Source organism: Festucalex cinctus, chromosome 17, assembly GCF_051991245.1.
Source record: "Festucalex cinctus isolate MCC-2025b chromosome 17, RoL_Fcin_1.0, whole genome shotgun sequence".
Classification (NCBI taxonomy): Eukaryota; Metazoa; Chordata; class Actinopteri; order Syngnathiformes; family Syngnathidae; genus Festucalex; species Festucalex cinctus.
In genome coordinates, this window is record NC_135427.1 from 2,526,656 (window position 1) to 2,547,016 (window position 20,361).

The following is a 20,361-nucleotide window of genomic DNA, read 5'->3' on the forward strand; positions in this document are numbered from 1 at the left end:
TCAGTAATGAGGAAGAGCATCACCACATGCTCACACCTACTCCCCCTCCTTTTGTCTGCACAGGATCTTAAAAGGTTGCCATGGGAACGTCATAGGATGTGGCAATAGTATATCTTTAGGAAAAGATCCAGCAGCAGGAAGCCAGTTGTGTTTGTGTGTTCAAAGTTCTCTTTGACGTTCCGCGTGAATGCTACACACACACACACACACAAAAAAGTGGCTATTTTAAGACCCGCCGATCGTTTCATGCGAGCGAGCCAAGAGATGAAGTGAGAGCACATGGAGGCAGGATTTATCTTTATCTGCTCGTTTATTTGCTTCTCTTCTTGGGCGCAGACAAATACACAAAGCCTTTGATTGGGTTTGGCGCAGACGGGGGGAAAAAAAAAAAAAAGAATGCGAGCGACAGACTTTACATCCCAGACCTCGTCACGAACAAAACGTGCGCAACAAATGTGTGCAACTTCTTGTTTGCAAATGTTGCTCTGGTTAGAATAACAAGCAAAGTAGGGCGAAAGAATGTGTTGTCGCAAATGTGGAAATAAGCTTCTGTAACATGCTTCAAAGTTCAAGTGTTGTCTGTTCTCGAGGGAAGCGTGGAACTGACAATGTGGGGTAAACAGTTGTGTCGTTCGAACGCATGCGCAATTGCGGCTTCCCCCCCCCGACGCATTATGGGACGTTTGCGCATTTTAGTGCATTTGAAAGGCTTTATCAATACGTTAAAACGACATAACCCAATCAAACCTATTTACGCCGTATTGGCAGTTCCCCGCTTGAGCTTGAAAATGGCATCTCAAATATAGAGTAGTCCACAAGGGGGCGCAAATTCCCGTACAAACGGACAGGAATGGCATTTTATTCACAGTAGTTTTTTTGTTTTTTTTAAATGGCACCCGAAGACCGCAGCAATAATACTACCAGTTATTCAGTTATCGCATTAAATAAGGGATTCATTATAAAATTTAAAACACAAAAATAGCTCAATATATAATTTTACACAAACTCACCGTTTTTTGTTTTACTAAATCTTAATTGATTATACAAACATGATTGTATTGTGTACGTGCTTCATTTTGAATTTTTAATCCTTTAATCTCATTTGGTTAGTTGATTTATTGTAAATGAAATTAAAAAAAAAAAAATCCAGTTTATTGTATTTATTAACTGGTTATTAAAGTCATCATATATATGGTTAAAACAAAATTGGAATGAATTATAATTTTAGTGCCAACATACAAACCCCACAAAGGAAGGCTGGAGGGGTTTCAACCCTGAATCCAAGAATTTTTTAGGCATGCTTGTTAGCTACCTATTTATCGACATTTTCATTAAAATTAATTTTATTTCTTTAATTTTTCTCTGAATGCCAGTATTATTTAATGGTCATGTGTTTTCAACGATAGTTTTTTTTCTTTGGTGGAGCCACGTTTCTGAAAATGATGGAATTATGAGTTTCGCATGTAGTTAAAGAAAAGGTATTTTTTTGGCATTTTTTAAGCTGTGATCTTAACTAGTTAGTTTACAACACAGCAGCAATCTCATTGAAGCCTTCACTTTCATTTATGTACAAGATGTTATGGATTTACGACATATAGGCATCACAATCAATAAGTTGACTGACACTTTAAGGGCACAGAGCTGCATTATGGCAACAATGAAACAAGTCCAGAATGTCATTTTTGCAGTAAAACAGGCATAAAACAAAGAGGTTAGGTAATAAAAAATGTTTTAATGCACAAATGTATGCATAGAGCAACAAAAGAAAGGATAAACAGATCCATAAAAGACAGTTTAATCTGATTAACTACTCTTCACCCGTAGCCAACTTAACTATTTTTGCTCGTTTCACACTGGCTGCCTCGCGAAACTTTGTGACGGCCTCGTTATATTTTTTTCCCTGCAAGTAGAAGAAAACAGACATTTTAGTAAACGACAAAAAATAATAATTGCATTAAGAGTGTTGCACAACATACAACTTCGCAGATGTTCTTCTCCAATTGCAGCTTGATAAACTCCTCCACGGTCAGATCTTCAACCCTTTTCTTCAGGGAAATGAAGTGGCAGGAAGGTGAATGGGATTTGTGTTCTTTCCTGTCAATAAATAGATACAAATAAGCGGTCGAGGACACAATAATAAACAGCGAAGGCACTTAAAAAACAAAATAAAAGTGTACATTGTGAGCTCAGGACAAACGCAATATAAATTGGATTATGTTGTAGACATTCCTTAAGTATTTTTGATGTGTTAGAGGTCAGAAAGAGTATAAAAACTGCACAGGCGTGTAAAAGTAGACATGGAGCAGCTTAGTAATGTGTCCATCTTACGCTGGGTCGTCGTCAGGCTCCCAACCTTCCAACTCTTTAAGGCAAAAGACACACATGGCGACGTCTGGGCTGTTATCCGAAGGCGTGTGGATGAAGCCGGCCTTTGCCATCTGGACAAATATGGAAACACAATGATCAACATTTTAATTTGATTACATTCCTGTCGCGGCGATTTGGTCTTTTAATCATCAAATCAAGCAAATGATAAACAGATTATTCGAAACAGGTTTGGCTCTGATTCACCCTTCTGATTTTGAACGATTCCCATTTTAAATGTGTTGCTATTCGACAGCTAACGTTGTTAGCTCACGGTCCGACAACATACTCACGTTTTCCGGTGTGCATTTGCAGTCTTCGTCGAACGGCCAACCCTTAAACGTCTTCAGCCTATTCTCATAAATGAACATTTTAAAGCTTTCTTCGACAAACAGCTCCTCCATTTTATATTTAACTGCGATCTTTTGTTAACGACTGTTTCCTACGGTTTTCAAATTCCAGTCGCCTTTCAACAACATGTTTTGATTGGACGTCTTTCTTCTTCGTAAATGCGCAAACACGGAAGTGTATTACGATTACCGCCACCTCCAGTAAGAGCTGGCGGTGACTTATTGGCCAGGTTAGCGTTGAACCAAAATAAAGCATTTAACTTCAACGGGCAAACGCAATAGAATCACCATAGTCATTTTTGGATTTTGTCTTAAAAAAAATTATTATTTTAAGGCAATTTCCAAATAAATGCAAACAAATGCACTTTGGCGGAAGGTTAAGAAAACGTCCAGTAGGGAGCAGTAAGGCACTTAAGCGCCACCTATCAACTTCAATTAAATACTAAGAGAAGAAGAATGTTCTCAATTGCTATTGGTCAGAATTCGACGCGCGGAACTCATCGAGTTTCCCTTCCGGTGAAAACATCCTGCGTTCACTTTTGACACCAGAGATAAGAAATTTGATTTTTAAATCCAACATTTTGGATATTGTCGAAAAATACACACATGTTTATTGTCCTAGAGTTGCGGTTATGGAAGGAAGATGTTCGGTTGAGACGCTGACGGAGTTCGCATTTTCTTCGGCGTCAAGCACCCTGAGAGTGGAATCTGATGTGTTCGTCTGCATTGGAGGCGACGAGGTTTATGTCTTCAACTGTCAAAACAGAGAGTTGAAGGCAAGTTTGTAACGTTTTTATTATTTTTTACTGCAAGGTTTCTCAAATTTCAGATTAATACCACCGTTTTTTTCCCCGCAGGCAGTTATAGATTTACTACTAACAATTAAACTCCTCCAGGTCATCCTCATCTTTCCTGGTCTTGTGAGAGACCTGGTTGTGAATGAAAGCAAGCAGACCCTCTACGTGGCTTGCTGCATTGGCGTTTACTGCATCTGTTTGTCATCTTTGCCTACCAGGTTAGAAATTTTTATATATTTGTCATGTGCCTGCACATAAATGACGACCAATACTGGAGCTGTTAATCACGTTGCATAGTGCTGAGTTTCATGTCAAAACGTTATGTTTGTAATTATAGTGGCATGGAAGTGCATTCAGGGGTGAAAAATACTCCCTTAATGTTAAGTGCTCTCTCTTCACCTCAGGGTTCAAAGCCTGGAAGCATCTTCTACTGTGCCTCATGTGAAAGTATCCTCCAAGCATCTTGTTATCAAAGAAGATGGGATATTAGCTCTACTTCTGCTCAACTCTGTGCTCTTGAACCTTCGTCTGGCAAATGCATCCTGTCTGTTGACGCACTATAAAATATCAGCAGAGTCACTATTGAGCAGCTATGAAACACTCGGTTCATTTAAAGTGCCGTTGGTGTCAGACTCGGCGTGTCACAGCACAGATGAGTTGAGCGAGAGGAGGCCGGTGCTGTTTTGTGTCCACTCTGCAGATTCACCATCCTCATCGAGCTTACCAAGTGGTCACGTCTGCCTCGAGCCGGTCCTCTTCAAGCTCCTATTTGGGGTCGACGCAGCCCTGGCCAAATCGCCGGTTGTTTTTTGCGGTTTGCCGGACGGCCGTCTGTGTTTCGCCGCGCATCGTGTTCCGGGATCACAGCTCCGAGTCCTCCGCAGCCTGGAGCAGCCTGTTGTTTTTGTCGGCGCCTCTGCCGGGACCCGCACGGATCCGGCAGAATGTTTGGTGGCACTGGGCGAACAAGGCAAAGTTGTGTTGGTGACATCCAAGCGAGGAGGTCCAGAAGGAGCAGGCGCCAGGGTTGTTTTTACCGAGATGACTGTCCCCGGACCTGTGGTGTGTGCTTGTCTTGATAAACGGCGCCTTTACTACAGCACTGGTTCAGACCTGCTGGTACTGGATCTGTCACTGGCCTCCACGAAAGAAGCAGAGGGAGAAGCGGGATCTCAAAAGAGAGCTGCTGCCTCTCAGAACGTCATCAGTTTAAACGTGTGTAGAGTTGTCGCCTTGGCAGAACATGCAAGGGACACTGAAGGTAAGAAAACTCAGCAAATCATTGAATTTTGACTCAGGGGCCACCAAAGGTCAAATTAAGTGAAGGTTATATTACATACATATGGCTAACGTTTTATGACCAGTGAGTCTCGCTGAATATTATGCTTCATGTGTGCATAGACGTTTCTGTCAAATATTCCTATTTCTGTACCAGGTAAAGTTCAGCTGCTGGGACTGTCCAGCAGGGGGCAGCTCCAGAGGATTAGCTTGCCTGCTGGCTTGCAAGATGGAGAAGTGTCCCATCTTCCTTCTTCACATGTTGGCCGCAGCATCAAAGATGTCCTGTCAGCTATTGGAAATGTATATGAAAGGTACGTCATGATTTGAAAACCTTTATATGTAAAAATATTATACGAGTCCTTCAAAATATAATGTAAGTTCTTTTTACATCCATTTTCCATTACTTATTGAGCAATTGTTTAGCGGGCCACTAGGGGGAGTGCCTCATAAGAGTGGCAGGGAAATATACGCAAGTCTTTGGGCGAAGAAGACTCATGAGCTTACTTTTAAGACATTTATCTGTCCAGCGTCTGACTTAGTTTTGCATTCGCTTTTATGAAAAATGTACATCTTCAATTTTAAAGTTTTAAAACATTTTATGTTTCGACTTTTTGAAGCACAATTTCTAAAGAATATTAATATTGATATAATTGGATTTAATATTAAGTAATTTTATTTACTTATTTGCTTTCGCAATGTTACACAAAAAATTGTCAGTTTATAAAATTAAACAATTGACTATTTGACTGACATGTTGCATGACAATAGTGCCACACAAATGTATTAAATTAAGTAAATTAATTACATTTATTATTAAATTTATTAAATCAAGACAAATTTGTTCACAGAAAGTTGTCTGTTCAGAAGACATTTGTATTTATTAAAAAAAAAATAAAAATACACTAAAGTACTCATTGTGAAGAAGTCACCAGTTTTAATATTGTGTTTCAGTGTGGGTACAAAAAGAAACTATTTTCTCATTGAAAAAACATCAGTTGATGTCTTGAGTAGTTTTATCATAGATTGTCGTGGACTTATTACCAATATATCGGTAATCGTGTTATCATCATATTATGAGCCTTGTGTCGCGTATCTTATGGTGAGGTACCGAGAGGCTCCCACCCCTAATATGACCGCTCAGAGACATGAAAAATCAAATCAAATCTATGTAAGCCAACCTACTGTGTGTAAACTCTCATTTAACAAATTGCCTTCTTTTTCTTTTAGAGCGTCGGTGCTGAAAGCGTCAATCAAATCCAGAAACCAAACGCTGAAAAGCCTGAATCAGGTGCTCAACGTCAGCATCTTATTAAACAACGAGACGCTCGCACCCGTTCAGGAGAAACCAATCCGATGTCGCGCCACTACCAGCTGGAGCAAATTGCTTCAGAATGACTCGTTGAATTTGAACTGCGTGCTGGAGAATGGAAGTTGTTATATTCTGGAGCGTGGCTGGACTTTAAACATCACCGCGTCCTCTATGAGCGACTCCGCCTCCACACATTATTCGTTCCCTTTCCAGAACCTTCACCCAGGCGAGAAGTTTGAGATTTCCCTGCCGCTGGCTGCTTCAGGAGACTCGCCGTTGCCTTGCGCTGTTTCCTGCGCTCTCGTTTTCTCGCTGTCAGGTCTCCTCGGAGAGGAAGCGGCGGCAACGCTGCCAGAAGGCGGTCTCGTCAGTTTGCCGTTGAACACGCTGATGGTGGACTGCTTGCACGCCCTGCGGCCGGTCGATCCGGCGGCTGCCAAATGTCCACCTCGCGATGACGCCGTCCGGGCGTTTTTGAGATCGCGCTGCGGCGAAAGAGGGGACGCAGCGGCAGACGCGCGGCATTCGGCGAGCGTTAAGCTGTCGTCGCGGTTACTGAGGGACGTGTTGAAACCTCCGGAGGGAAGCCCGAAAGAGCCTGCGAACGTCTCGCTGCTGGATTGGCTCCTCTGTGAAGGCCACGAGGGCGTGACGATGCAAGGAGACAAAATGGCCGCCAACACCTCGGTGGTCCATGCACGAGCTCCGAACGGGTCCACCATCAAGCTGACGGCAAAAGAGGTCACCTGCGTAATTGATTAAAAAAAAATATATATGTATAGTGGCAAAAGCGTCATTGTGACTGTGTGGCTTTTCGTACAGGTTAACAACGCAGAGGACAGTGCGATGAGGCAGGAGGATCCCCAGGACCTGGTGGAGGTTCAGGTTGAGAGCTCCTCATTGGCAGCTGTTTGCGGAATGCACCATGCGGTCCTGCGACGAGTACAGGTTACATAACTCTCTTTTGGATTTTGGTCACGCCCACAACAGAGTGCAGGAAGTACAAACACAATATGTGTGGCATCCAACGTCAAACCGACAAATAGGATTTGGCGCTATAATATTTTTTTCCCATTAAAACCCGGATGTATATGATCTGACACATGCATTGCACGGATAATCCATTAGAGGGCAGTATCACCCATATGATGGCTCTCTCAATTGAGGAAGGAGAGACACCTACACTTATCATTTGCTCCCAAAAACGTATAAATACGTTCTATTTTAAATGTATTAAGTGTACCAAAGACGTATTTGTTTTTTTTTTCTCATTTTTTTATGCTAGAGCATACAGAAGGCTTGGAGCAGCCTCTCAACTGCAGAGAACGGGTAGAAAAAAAATCAGTAGTAATTACAAAAACGGCCAGCAGGTAGCAGCAGAGTATGAGATCAACCATAGCCAGGTTACAAACGACTCTTTTTACCCACTGTTTTAAATAGATTTGTGGATAATGATGAAACTTAGCTATATTCTAATGCTAATTGCTGCAAAACAAACAGATAAAAATATACTTTTTTTTTTTCCTGATGAAAGAATAAACTTTAATCTTTCTTTTGTTAGGTTCCATGTTTTTATAGCAACAGAACACAATATTCTGTGGGCCTTGCGAAATCAGTCAAAATCCGGTAAAACAGTGGAACGAAACGGGGTTGCTTCTGTGAAAATGGCTGCGAGTGAATGAGTTATTAATAGTGGGAAATGTTCTTTCTGATTTTTGGAAATACTAATATGTTTGATATGTCCGTTTTATTATTATATTTTTGACGGTTGTAAATCTACAAATTTAAAGCATTGTGACCAGATGTATCAAATATGATACAAATCAAAAGTCATATGTGGAAGTTGATTTAAAGAAAAAAAAAAAAAGTTTAAACGTTTCATGTACTCGCTTGCAGAATTTTTTACAGAAGGTGCCGGAAAAGCCTCCTTCCTCAATCGAGCTCCAGAGTTTACGTGTGAGGGAGGCGTTACAGCGCGCCGAGGTAAGACTTCATTATGACGAACTAACTCCCTTTGCAAATTATTTGCTTAATTTGACTTTTTAGGTTAGACGGAAATTCATTCAATTCCATCTAAACTTGCTCCAAAAATCTACAAATCGTGACAGGCCGAATAATTCTTTCTGTTCTTGTCCATCCCAACGTCAGAAAATGCTGCAGCAGGTCCAGCAAACTCGAATCTCTTGCACGTTTGGCGAGGGCGTGTCCACGGGAAAGGTGACGTCATGTCTTCTCAGTGTCTATGAAGAACTCAGAGGAAATGAACATTCTCTTCTTATTATTTAACAGATGTCCCAGTAGAGTCATCAATTTGACTTTTATACATGCACAAGAGTGTAAGGAAGAGTTTGTGGCATGACTTTTATTACAGCAGTAAAGTTTTTTTTTTTCTAATTACAGTACAATCATTTCAATACAGAAATCCAGCTAAATTCTTGCAAGATGTATCTACAAAAGACACAATAAAAAAAAAAAAAAAAGTTAAAATAACAAATTGACTTGACATTTTAAAAATCCAACTGACACACAAAGTGCATTGGTGGTCCAAACTGTGATATTCCAATAGGGGGCAGCATAATACTGTAAATTTGGTTTCTCCATTTAGTCAAGTCAGCAAAAATCATGACGGGCTGTGGAAAACTGCGAATGTATTTTTTGTTTTTTTTTTGTTTTTGAAGAAATGCTAAAGTTGATTTTCAAAAAGATGACATGAAAAAAAAAACGTCGTGTTTTTTATTTTTTTATTTTTTATTTTTTTACTAGACTACACTAAAATGACTGAAGAGATTACCGTATCAATTTCTTTAGTTTGTATTTTATTTAACCTTTTATTATTTAATTTGAGTTAGTTTTATTCGTACTAGTTTTTTTTTTATTTTCATTTTATATATTTTTTATTTTGTATATATTTTTTTAAATTCTTTTGGTTTAGTTTTTTTAGTATTAGTTTTATTTTATTTTGTAAATATGCGTAGTATTTTTTGAGTGTAAGATTAAAAAAAAAAAAAAAAAGATCAAATGTACAGCAATACTGAAATCTATACATTTAAAATGAAGCCTGAAGGCTAATGTATGATATTATCCAGAAAGCAAAGGTCATTTTCGCTAGAATTATAGTTAGTTTGATGTACTTTTAGTTTAGTTTTTGTTTTATTAAAAGCAATTTTGTTTTTATTTTGTTAATATTTTTTTCCTCCAATTTTGGTCATAGTTAGTTTTTGTTAAATCTAATAGCCTTGGTCAACTCTAGATGTATTTTTTTTTTTTTTTTTTACTTAAAAACAGTAAAAAAAAAAATAAATTCTAATAAACTAATGACTTATGTTTGTGGGACATTTTTGGTCACACAAATTGTAGTCTGTTAAAAAACACATACCTAAAATAGGAGGAAAGCTGCACTATTGTATGACAGAAAAAGGGAAAACCAAACATTATTAAGGCAAAATCCATCATTTTTCCTCAGAAATGATTATTGCACAAGGTAACACTTTGACATTGGTAATCATAACACTGGTTTGAGTTGCCTAAACTACAACAGGGAGGGCTGCAATTACTCTATTGTTCGCATGTAGTGCAGTCTATGAGTGTTAGTTACAGTACAGTACAGTAGCATCTACAGTTTCCCGAAACCTGACCTCATCACCACTTGAGGGGAAAAAAAAAATCGAAAGGTTTCATCATGATGAGGCAACCATTTGAATTAATTGGATTTGCAAAATCCATCTTGTACTTCAAACTTCAATTTCTAGACGCTGCCGTCTCCACGACAACAGCGAGGTCGCAGGTATGTTTTCCCCTCCTCTTTATTAATACTCCCACAAGGCCGAGGCGCTCAGGCCGAGTCCGTCTGCTTTCAGCGTGCCTCCCTGGTCCCCGCGCAGGTAGCGGCCGTTCCTGCCGCGGATGGCCAGGCGGCCTCGCTCCAGCAGCTCCACGGCGAAATCCTCGGGGACCTCGCCGTCCGAGCACACCAGCCCGGCGCCGTTGACGTACCAGAAGCGGCCGTTGGCGCCTGCGAGGTAAACGCAACACGTCGCACGGAGGTGGATTGTGAATTTTAGACATCCGTTACAACGAAATATTCTGCTGAGTCGGGCTTATTTTGTGCTGACCTTGAATATGGTAGGCGCCGTTGCTGAATCGCAGGCTGAAAATGGCGTAGACGGATCTGCTGGCGTCCAATGTGTTGGAGTTTTTGTGGTGGCAGATGAAACCGTTCTCCCCGCGTAGGATCAACGTGGGCCGGTTGATCAGTTTTAGACTGAGCTGCTCGTCCTCACCTGACAAAAGACCGCAGAGACTTTACAAAAGGTAACGGGATTTTACCCGGCCGACAACATATACTCAAAATAATCTTTTCTTTTCTTTCTTTCTTTCTTTCTTTTCCTTCTTTCTTTCTTTCCTTCTTTCTTTCTTTCTTTCCTTTAAAAGGGGGCGTGAAAAGTGTCAAACGTTGGTGGGTTTGCTATGCTAATGAAATGCAAAGAAAAAAGAAACTGACAACTAATTACTAAGTAAAATAGTAACAAAAGTTTTCTTCATGACGGTGAAAAAACCTAATAAGCAAAAAAGGTCGTCCATTTTCTGCTCATTTTCCAGGTTGATCAATTGATTGATCCGGAAGAAATGGCATCTTAACTCATTTGCTCCCAATAACATATAAATACGTTTTTTTTGTACTTTTTTTTTTTTTTTTTAATGCTAGAGCATGCAGAATGCATTGCTGCAGCCTCTCAACTACAAAGAACGGTTGCGTTATATTTTTATGTATGTGTGAGGAATAAGTATGTTTAAAAAATAAAATAAAATAAAAAAAAGTCTCACCTATGGAATCACTGACAGCCAGTAACTGTCCATTCTTCTTGGCGCAGATATATTTGCCATTGTTTGCTTTTAACGCCATCTTGTGGCCAAGCCACTCCATTGCAAACATGCTGTTTGCTGAACTGCAATTTAAAATGCACAACGTAAGTTTTTTCCATTGGCTGACCGACTATTACAAACACAAAGCTAAGCTGAAAGTGCCCACTGGTTGATTTAATGAAGACGCGACATTGAAACGGGTTGAGCGTCACTCACACTTGTGTGGCCGTACTCTGGATGCCTCCGTAGGCCACCAGGGCCCAGTAGTTCCCTTGACTGGTGCGAAAAGTACACTTCCTGCTCTCCTTGTCCATCTCCATCTGAAACGTCTCCATGTCCGTCTCAGCTTCCTGGTTGGCGGCGAGGCTGACCCCTGGGACAGGGAAAGCAACTAAGTGGTGGCAAGTAATGAAGTACAGTACAGTTACAATGACCAAACATTTTGCGCTGCAGTATATAAAGTTTGAAAATCACTGACTTGGAAACACGACGATCCTATCAAAGCTTTTTAAGCACTAGTCAGACAGATTGTGCAGGCCTAAACCTTTAATTAGATGCATAACACAATATCCCCAATGAATATTCCTAATCCCTTAACAACGGCCCGCTTATCTCGCGCTTATTTCTGGTCATCCTTCTCTAATAATCTTCTCTTCCTCATTCACCCCTGACCCCCTCGAACCCCCACCTTCGCCCCCGTAACTCCACCTTTGGGGCCCGCCTATCTGCCCTCTTTCACAGCTGGGTTCGGATATAATCAGCTTTCGAGTGCTGCCCCTCAATCCCTTCAATAAAAGCAAAAAAAAAAAAAAAAAAAAAAATCGGAAGAGTGCAGGATTTAGAGGTCCACACTTTGCAGGATGCGCAGATAATTGGCAACGCCACTCAAGTCTCAAGAAGCGAATGATCAAATGTAGGCAGAACAAGCTGCAAAAATGAAAGTGCATTTACGTTAATAAGCTATTTTAGGAAAGGAAAAAATGGCTTTCCGGAAGTCTGAAAGGGAATATTATTTATAAATGTATTGCATTTATTCAGAGTGGAAATTTGATATAAGGGCAAAAAAAATGGTTATTTGACAAATGTTGGTCTCGGACATTTTTAAACTAGAAGATGCAATCATTATTTGTGAGTGATTTTCTTTTTCGCAAAAAAAAAAAAAAAAAAAAAAATACTGTGTAACATTTGTACAACATATACTAAGTATACATGCGTGATAGATTTGGGCGCTATTGAGGAAAAAAATCTATTATGATATTGGCCATTTTATATCATGATAATGATGTACCATGATAGTTATTTTTAGGTAATCTATAAAAATATATACAGTACATACAACACACTACTATGACTGCTTATCTTATACACCATAATTTAATTCCGGTGTTTGACCATAGCGTTAGCTTAGCTTAGCAATTAGCATGGCTTGTCTTGTCTTTTCTTTCCCTCTGTTAACTACTCCTTTTAATCCCTTTTGTTAGAACGATATTTGTAAACAGTGTAGCTTACTATGACATAGAAGCGAAACCGCAATGTAAATAGCACATTGTGTTAGCTAGCAGATGCTTGTTGCTAGCTAGCTGCTGCGGTTTGACACCAGTCTTGCCTCGACCTGCCGACTACAGCGAATCTTTTTGGGACCGTAATCCGTGGTTGTCACTTTTGCTATTTATTGTGTTGTGATGAGGCGCAAAATGCTAATTTACATTTGCTAACCGCTATATGAAACCGTTTAATTCGAGCCTTGTGTAGTTGGGAGGAGTTGAGGTGCCTTTTTTGTGAATAGTTTTTGGGGGTTTATTGTTTGTTAATACTTTCTGAAAGTAGTATTTGCTATGTGTCTTCACCCACCTTGTTGTTTATTAATTTTCATTACTTCTTAGATTTAATTTTGTACCGTAACTGTCACGTCTGGTGGATTACCACTTCTGTGGTTTGTTATTCAATGCCCCCTGGTGGCAGTTGTGTGGAACCGTACCTTCATAGGAAATGAAAACTTTTGTCCATAATGACATTTCTAATGTTATTATTCACCGTTATAAACTTTTCTATTGTCAAAATCATTTCACGTAGCATTTTGCCCCGAATTATTTTGAGGTTGCGACATATGCAAATGCAAGAAACCACCACCAATTGACAGGCAAGCAACTAAATGCTCATCCAATAGATTGCAAAAAGTACCTAATTAACCTATGACGTAAAATACGTGTACATAAGGTTGCTGTATTTTACAGTCACCATCACGCAGTCGACAAATGCCTTATGGATGCAAATAGCATACTATGCCTTCCCCCTTTTGAAAGCTCTTCAGCAGATTGTATTTGTTTTCTGATTTTTCTTCTCATTTCAATTGCATTCGGAGGCGAGAAAAGCGAGAGTGCGACGACACGTAACAAAGATGTCATGCTAGCTGAGCAACCTGGACACGTTAATGCACAACTTATTAACTCGCGATAAATCAGGCGTCAGCGAGGGTCGCGCGCCGCCGTGACTCATCGTCGATATGAAGTGCGTCTTGAAAGCAGACGTTCCCGGGGGCGACTCCTCTCGTATAGTCTCTCCCATCCTGAGTCAATGTCATGCTTTGTCTGCCTATTCCATGTGTCCATTTCACACTAATTCAAGCCAGAAATGATCCTCCGTCAGGGCTCAGCTGGACCTCACAGCCGCTGCGCCGTGGACGGAGAAGGAAAAGGAGAAGGGTGCAGAAAGAGATTGGATACGCTGAAATCTAAGGAACCAGTCTGAAGATATCAATACCTGTGCTGATGGCCCAGCCAAGCATACAGAATGAGGCGTCGTCGTCACCGTCAGCCGTGATCGGGGTTCAAGTAGGTAAGCTAAGTTTGGTTGTTTACACTCTGGCACTCAGATGGAATCTTTGCATCGGTTTTGGATGCGACCCCAGAACCGGCTCCGCTTTCCGCCGTTGTCCTACCTGCAGTCTGAAAGTGGAGCAGGCCCAACTAATCCATCAGCCATGGATGGCTCTGGCATCTATTATTAATGGCAAGCTGATGCCGCTATCCCCCTGCCACCTTTTTTCATCTTTCTCCCAATCTGTTAGCCTTCTCTGCTGCATTCTGTCTTGCTTTTTTATGGTGCTCCTTTCCTTTTTACTTTTTTTTTTTTTTTGGGCCCACTCTAACTGACGTCACCCCTACTCAACAGGCCCCTTCCTCAAATAACAAACGAACAGACATTGCAATATGAATGGTACAGTATTTCCATTCATTTCAACAGAAAAAGATGATTTGAGTATTATCATCATCTACAAGATCTACCTTAATAACATCCAAGCCTGGCCTCTTATATAACCGCACTCACTGAGTCCAATAGCAACGAGGCGCACAAAGTGAGGTCAGGTGACTGCGGTTCTTAAGTCCTTCGAGAATCCCCCAACAACACGTCGTCTACTTTCTCGTCCGCTTTCCCTTTAACCTCCAGCTCCTTTCGCAGCAAAGGTATACTTGCCTGCTCTACTTTGCTAACTCAACAATTCCTTGTTCACTTGGTACCAAAGTCACCCAAATCCGAGTTCTCTAAGCCATAAAGTTCAAAATTTATTTAAAAAAAAAAATCTTGTTAAAAGTGAAAGTAAAAATGACCAAAATAATTCATTGCAAAAGTGTGTAACTGACGTCCAATTACATTCACACTAATTAACCCCAATTAAACTCAGATGTTCTAGTAGGCTTTTTTTTTGCTATTTTATTGAGGTTTTTGTTCTACTACAAAAAGCCTTGTATTTAAACAGGGGTGTGTACACTTTTTATATCCCACAGTTCAGATTTCACGACAGTTTGAGTCGTCCCTGTAATTTAACTGTATTTCCATTTCCTTTATTTCCTATGCGGCCGGCGTTGCGGAATGGGCTGCGTTCCACTTGACTGTATTGGTAAATGAATACCACTCTGGGCTATGAGCAAGTATTTGTTTGCGATGCAGGGCGGGGAAAACTTGCGCTCCGGGTCACATTTGATTTATTTATTTATTTTTTAAAGGTTGGATGGACATTCGTAGATGAAGTTTTAAAAACAAAAAACAAAAAAACAAAAAGTAAAATGATTTAATTCCAGACAGTATATAAAATATATTTTTATATATTGATTTTCAGTATTTGCTTTTTTGTGTATTAAATTAATACACTATTTCAATAAGTTGAATAATTATTCTATTATTATTATTATTATTATTATTATTATTATTATTATTATTATTATTATTATTATTATTTTATTTATTTATTTTTTTACCTTTTATTATATGCAGTAAATTAATTGACCAATGAATAAATGAATTAAAATACAATAAATGATTAATAAATACAAAATCAATGCAATATATTTGCAATTTCAGTACTCTGAGTATAAATAATCAAAATGGAGGAAGCTGTTCCCCCATATTTACTTCTTGAGCGTTTCCTTGATTTTCCACAGCATTTTTTTTATTTTTTATTTTTTTATTATGGAATCAGCGGTCAGTGGGTTAGGTTAGATTAGGTGACTCAAGAGGGGAAGAAGCTTTTGGCCAGGGGGGAAGCTTGTGTTTCTGAAAGCAGACTCTCTCTTTACCTTCCAGGAACTGGGGACTAACTTCATCAATAATTCAACACACTTCACCTCCCCACTCGCCACACCGGGACATTATGTTAGTGTGTGTGGGCGTGTGTGATCGTGAAAGATGAAGCTTTTTTGTTTGTGTGAAACAAGCGGAAGGAGGAAGAGAGGAAAATGTACTGTAGGCATGATGCAAGGATGGAAATTTACACTTATTAACGTCTCCCGACGTTCGCGGCCCTTCCCTTCAACCAATCAATTTAACGCGCTCCCAGCCATTTGCTTTCTGTCGGCTGCTCCCACTGCTAACCAGGAACAATGAGCGGGAGCCAGATTGGGTTCCAGCAAGTAACACGAGCCCGCAGACAAGAATCTGCAGCCAGCGGCCGAGCATGCTGACAGTATATGCTAATCCGTCCCCAATCAGACCGGCGCGCGCCTTTCAACCATCAGCGACGGAACACTTAGCAGCCACTTGTAGCGCACTTCTACTTGGTTGTAAAACGACCCCCGCAATTGCAATCTTTGGAGTTTTGCGCACGCATCAAAGAAACGCGGCCTTGTTGTGGTCAAGAATGGACTTTGAAGCTGATGTGGAGCAGCTGTAATCCATCAACGTTGCGGCGCGCTGCCATGTCCGCGTGCTGATCAAATAACCCACTTCAACTGCCCTGTGACAAGACCAAAGCATAAATACATAATGCAACATCAACACAATTTTGATACGCGCAATATAGGTTACAAGCAGCTGTTTCAGTAAGACCAGCGGGAAAAAGCAACGAGTGTTAACGGAATTAGCCAGCAAAGCCAGCACAGGGAAAGCGATAGATTTTTTTTTCCCCCCCCCCGAAAAGCCGTACATTTATGATTGATTATGTGGTAAAAGATTTGGAAAACAATGGTGTGCTTTCACACTTTGGAACAACACAGATTTAATGTAACGCATTGATCATTGACGACATCATTGAAAACGTATTTCCTAAGATCCGTTATCTCATGTAATTTGATCCACAGGAGCCCATTGAAAAGAGATACAATGCTGCCATCTGCTGGCCAGAGTTACCGGTTTTTTTGTTTTTGTTTTTTTGTTTTTTTTAATTGATTTCAACTCATTCATGAAACCAGAGCTGCACATGATGTTGTGCTGCCCAGTGCCCATTAAAAAAAAAAAAGCAAAACATAGTTGACGTCAATTAACGTTATTGGCGGTACTCGTTGAGATTTCCGTTCACGTTAATTAACGTTCTTGGCAGGACGCGGTCAATTATTTGCGGTAGGGCTCAGTCACAATTTTACACGAGTAGCTGTACTATACAGTAATATGAAAAATATCATTTCAATCGATTTGTGATAATGTTTGCATATGACTAAGACAAATCTTAATGGACATATTGTTAAATGGAAAATTTTCTTTACAATATAATACCTTCTATGTTGCCCCCACTACCCCAAACATGACAATCTGATTAATATTGCGTTTGTGCAATATGAATTAAACACATAAATCCACCTGTTATTATCCATCTCAGGGGGCGGCCCTTATAACGCCCTCTGCTGTCGACTGAAAATCACTTTGCAAATGTCACATGATCAATCCCAGAAAACAGGTGAGCTGTGACAGTCAATACCTGAGCACTTCGGCACTGTGATGTCATTTTCAGTTGACAAATATAATGTCAAAATGGCCGCCCCCTGAAGTAGATTCTTTCGGTAACTACAGCTGGAGTTGAGCTGATTTTGGGCAAGAAGCTGGGTACACCTTGGTCTGGTCGCCAACCAATCACAGCGACACTCATTCACACTTGTGGAAAATGTATATTCTTCAATGTACCTAACGTGCATGTTTCTGGAATTTGGATGGAATTCTGTTGTGTTTTACCTACCTTGCCTCATGGAGACATATTTCCCATTGGCCGCCATCAGAACCACCTGCGGGTGGCTCTCCTCCAGGTCAAACAGTTCGTCCTTGCCTGGTTTCGAACAGCGGCCGGACCTCAAGGTACCATTGGGGCCCATGGGAGACAAGTACTTCCCCTCACAGTCCTTGAAAGCCAACTTTCCACACTTGAGCTCCAGCGTGTACGTTGTTGTCCTGCCGCTTTGCGTCACGAGCTTCCCATCATTGTTGAGGAAGCGACCGTCGCAGGTCTTCAGGCAGTACTTCCCGTTCTGGTAGACGAGCGTAAGGATCGCAACCACACCCCAGGGAATGTTCATATCCACGGAGATCTCGCCGTCCTCCACCGAGAGATGGGCGTAGCGCTTGCGAGCCACCGACAACAGGTTGGCCTGCGGGTGCAGTGCCAGGTGCACCGCCCACAGCTCGCCGTCGGTGATGCCCTGGGCGAAGCAGGACAGGTGGTCCCTGGAGCCACCGAAGAAGCGGAGGTGCTGCTCGGATTGCAGGGCCCAGCGACCGTCCGACTGGGCCACGATGAGGAAGCGGCAGTCGGAGTGGCGGTTGTCTGCCTCGCAGGTCACCTTGCCGTCCTTGTCGGAGGCCAGGTAGCGTCTGAGGTGACTGCGCAGGTAGACCAGCCGGGTGTCCTGGGAGTCTTGCTCCAAGGTCCAGATCTGCTTCTTCTTCATGCTTGGAGCTGATGCATTGACCTGATACACAAAAACAGCTTCGTGTTAGGCCTGTCGTTTGGGTCGGACCTTAGTAATTGATTGGACTCCAGGTTGGCTAGCTCCTGACTCAGATTAAATGTAGGAGAAATCGATGGTCAAAGGCAAACATGTCCAAAATCCAGTCTGTGGGCCATTTGTGCCACTGGTCTTTTCTTGTGGCAAAAGGTTTGGACAACTCTGGCCTTGGGATCCGCATAGTTTTTCCACCTTGCAAGAACTTGAACACTTTTAAGCTTTTTCAAAGGCACGTAAGACTGAACAGATAAATGCTGTTTTGTGTAAGATTATTTTCAAACCTTGAAGCCAAATGTCTCCGCAGTGAGGTAACGACCTTCGTGGTTGATCAGACCAAACTGAAGCGTCAGAGGGTGATTCTCGTTGGACGGCATTTTGACCTGTAGAAAACCACAAGAAAGATGTTTGCAAGCTTTGTAAGGTCAGATGTCGGACCTCTGAAAGGGGCTTGGACAACAATCTCGGTTGTAGTTCATATCCTACATTCCCACAAAGTTGGAAGCAGACTATCGCATGTGGTCTTGGAGGGTTAGCTTCTTTTGCAGATAGCGAGACTGTCTAGCTCATTGGTTCTTAAACTGGGTTCGATCAAACCCCGAGGGTTTGGTGAGTCAGTCTCAGGGGTTCGGCGGAGGGTCCACTTGTGCTGTTGTTTTAAGTCATGTAATTTCTTTATTATTGTAACCCTTCATACTTTGTCAAGCAAAAAAGAAAGTGGTCGGATGAATATGTGCAATGTGAACGTACGGTGTTCCACAGGGTTCAATTCTGGGTCCTCTGCTGTTTTGTTTTCATTGTATCGGCTGCCCTTGGGTTCCATTTTAAGAAAACAGCTGTGGTTGTTTTAAAAGCGCTCTAGAGTTGAGTTGATTGATTGGAGCAAGCGTCCAAACTGCACGATACATTTAAATTCAACTTTATGGGCTTAAGGAACACCAGTCAGTCGTTCATGCTGCTATTTCCAATTTGTCTACATCTGCCCTTTGTTTGATGCAGTTGTCGAACTTAAAATAATTGTTTTAGTCCATAGTGAGAAAGAAAAATAAAGTTCCATTTTATAAATTAATGGAAGTTGTTACAGTTAATTGCCGCGCTGACAAGGTAGATTTCCTCGATTCGACAAAATTACCAATGACTCATGCTGTTGGGGGAGAATTAGCAGTTAATTTAGATTTATTCCTTTCTTTGTAGCACTCTGCTAAATCAACAGGGGCAGAAAAAAAGCATGGAGGTGATGTCATGGGGAGTGATGAAATGCAAACATCGCTAAGACAGGAAATCAATTCATTAAGGTACAGTGTATAAAGCACTCCGGAGACCGCCAAATTCCTGCCCCCACCCATGGCTTTCACGATACAGTTTTCCAGCCACAGCCTCCTAATTTACTTACTGTGGTTTTGTGGCTTCCTCTCTGCTGTTTCTGCAGCTCGAGTTCCAGCTCCCAGATTTAAGAGGCTTCTCTCGCCAAGTGACCTGTTGTAATTCCTGCCTTCCGTTTTCGACGTCTCCTCGTCCTGCCGTTCCCTCCCAGCCTCGACTTGCCTAATCAGGTTAGACGCGGCGGAGGCTTCGGTCGACCTCCTCCGTCGAGAGCCTGTCGTCAGTCTCTCGTGCCGCGTAGACTAATTTTGCTCTCGACTGCTTATCTCCTCGTCTTCAGCACGCCCTCCCCCCGTCTCGCCTGTTGAACGCCGCCGTGTTCTCGTCCAGCCCGGATCACCTTCTTGACTTCTTCACCCCGAGGGTTCACTCGCTTGGTATCCCGTTTTTCCCGTCTTCTTCTGCTCATTTTCTGACATTGCCGTTTCTTGTTCCTGCGCCCTCTGACCTCGTTCTTCTCCCTCCTCGAAATCCAGGTTGCTTAAGTTTGACCGGTGCCCAAGAACATCCTCAACCATCCAAGGACTCCTTTCCCTGAACATAAGGTGTCCATCGCAAAAGGACACCGTTCCCACCTGACTTAATCTTGCTTTGCTCTGACTCCTCTGCTCTTTTTCTCAACTTTGCTCTGTTCTTCACTCTGTGGCGCATGAAGACAGGTAAGTAGAAGCAACGCACGCACATGCACAAGCTGATAGTAACCAGAGCACTCCTTGTGCCTGCTCTCCTCGAGCTCCCCTTACCCTCGAACACAGAGGGTTTGGTTACACACCTTCTCTGATTGCACACTCTTCGGGTCAGCTCTAATAGGA

The 20,361-nt window shown here is 41.6% G+C and overlaps 3 protein-coding genes and 1 long non-coding RNA gene across 5 annotated transcripts; 2 read left to right on the forward strand and 2 right to left on the reverse strand.

Annotated features, from left to right (window-relative positions):
• Window positions 1-1,712: 1,712 nt before the first annotated feature.
• LOC144005189 (baculoviral IAP repeat-containing protein 5.2-like) lies at window positions 1,713-2,919 on the reverse strand. Its single transcript, XM_077503198.1, has 4 exons — window positions 2,658-2,919; window positions 2,329-2,438; window positions 1,977-2,094; window positions 1,713-1,900 (listed from the first exon to the last, which is right to left on the reverse strand). The coding sequence occupies exons 1-4, from the start codon at window positions 2,766-2,768 to the stop codon at window positions 1,808-1,810; spliced, it is 432 nt and encodes a 143-aa protein (XP_077359324.1). The 5' UTR covers window positions 2,769-2,919; the 3' UTR covers window positions 1,713-1,807.
• Window positions 2,329-8,495, forward strand: LOC144005185 (Fanconi anemia core complex-associated protein 100-like). Of its 2 annotated transcripts, none has more exons than XM_077503193.1 (9): window positions 2,329-2,554; window positions 3,337-3,490; window positions 3,611-3,729; window positions 3,916-4,772; window positions 4,947-5,103; window positions 6,020-6,842; window positions 6,924-7,049; window positions 7,998-8,084; window positions 8,250-8,495. In XM_077503193.1, exons 2-9 carry the CDS (start codon window positions 3,347-3,349, stop codon window positions 8,385-8,387), a joined length of 2,451 nt encoding a protein of 816 aa, XP_077359319.1. In that variant the 5' UTR covers window positions 2,329-2,554; window positions 3,337-3,346; the 3' UTR covers window positions 8,388-8,495. The 2 variants fall into 2 exon arrangements, with proteins under 2 accessions (XP_077359319.1, XP_077359320.1); XM_077503194.1 differs by lacking the exon at window positions 2,329-2,554 and adding an exon at window positions 3,199-3,230.
• A 1,412-nt stretch (window positions 8,496-9,907) lies between these two features.
• Window positions 9,908-20,054, reverse strand: LOC144005187 (fascin-2-like). The gene is made up of 7 exons (XM_077503195.1): window positions 19,560-20,054; window positions 18,451-18,549; window positions 17,407-18,133; window positions 11,181-11,337; window positions 10,926-11,047; window positions 10,214-10,381; window positions 9,908-10,113 (listed from the first exon to the last, which is right to left on the reverse strand). Exons 2-7 carry the CDS (start codon window positions 18,541-18,543, stop codon window positions 9,908-9,910), a joined length of 1,473 nt encoding a protein of 490 aa, XP_077359321.1. The 5' UTR covers window positions 18,544-18,549; window positions 19,560-20,054.
• On the forward strand, window positions 19,577-20,123 carry LOC144005190 (uncharacterized). The gene is made up of 3 exons (XR_013279521.1): window positions 19,577-19,719; window positions 19,830-19,926; window positions 20,026-20,123. It is a non-coding gene; the product is annotated as an uncharacterized LOC144005190 (long non-coding RNA).
• Window positions 20,124-20,361: the final 238 nt, after the last annotated feature.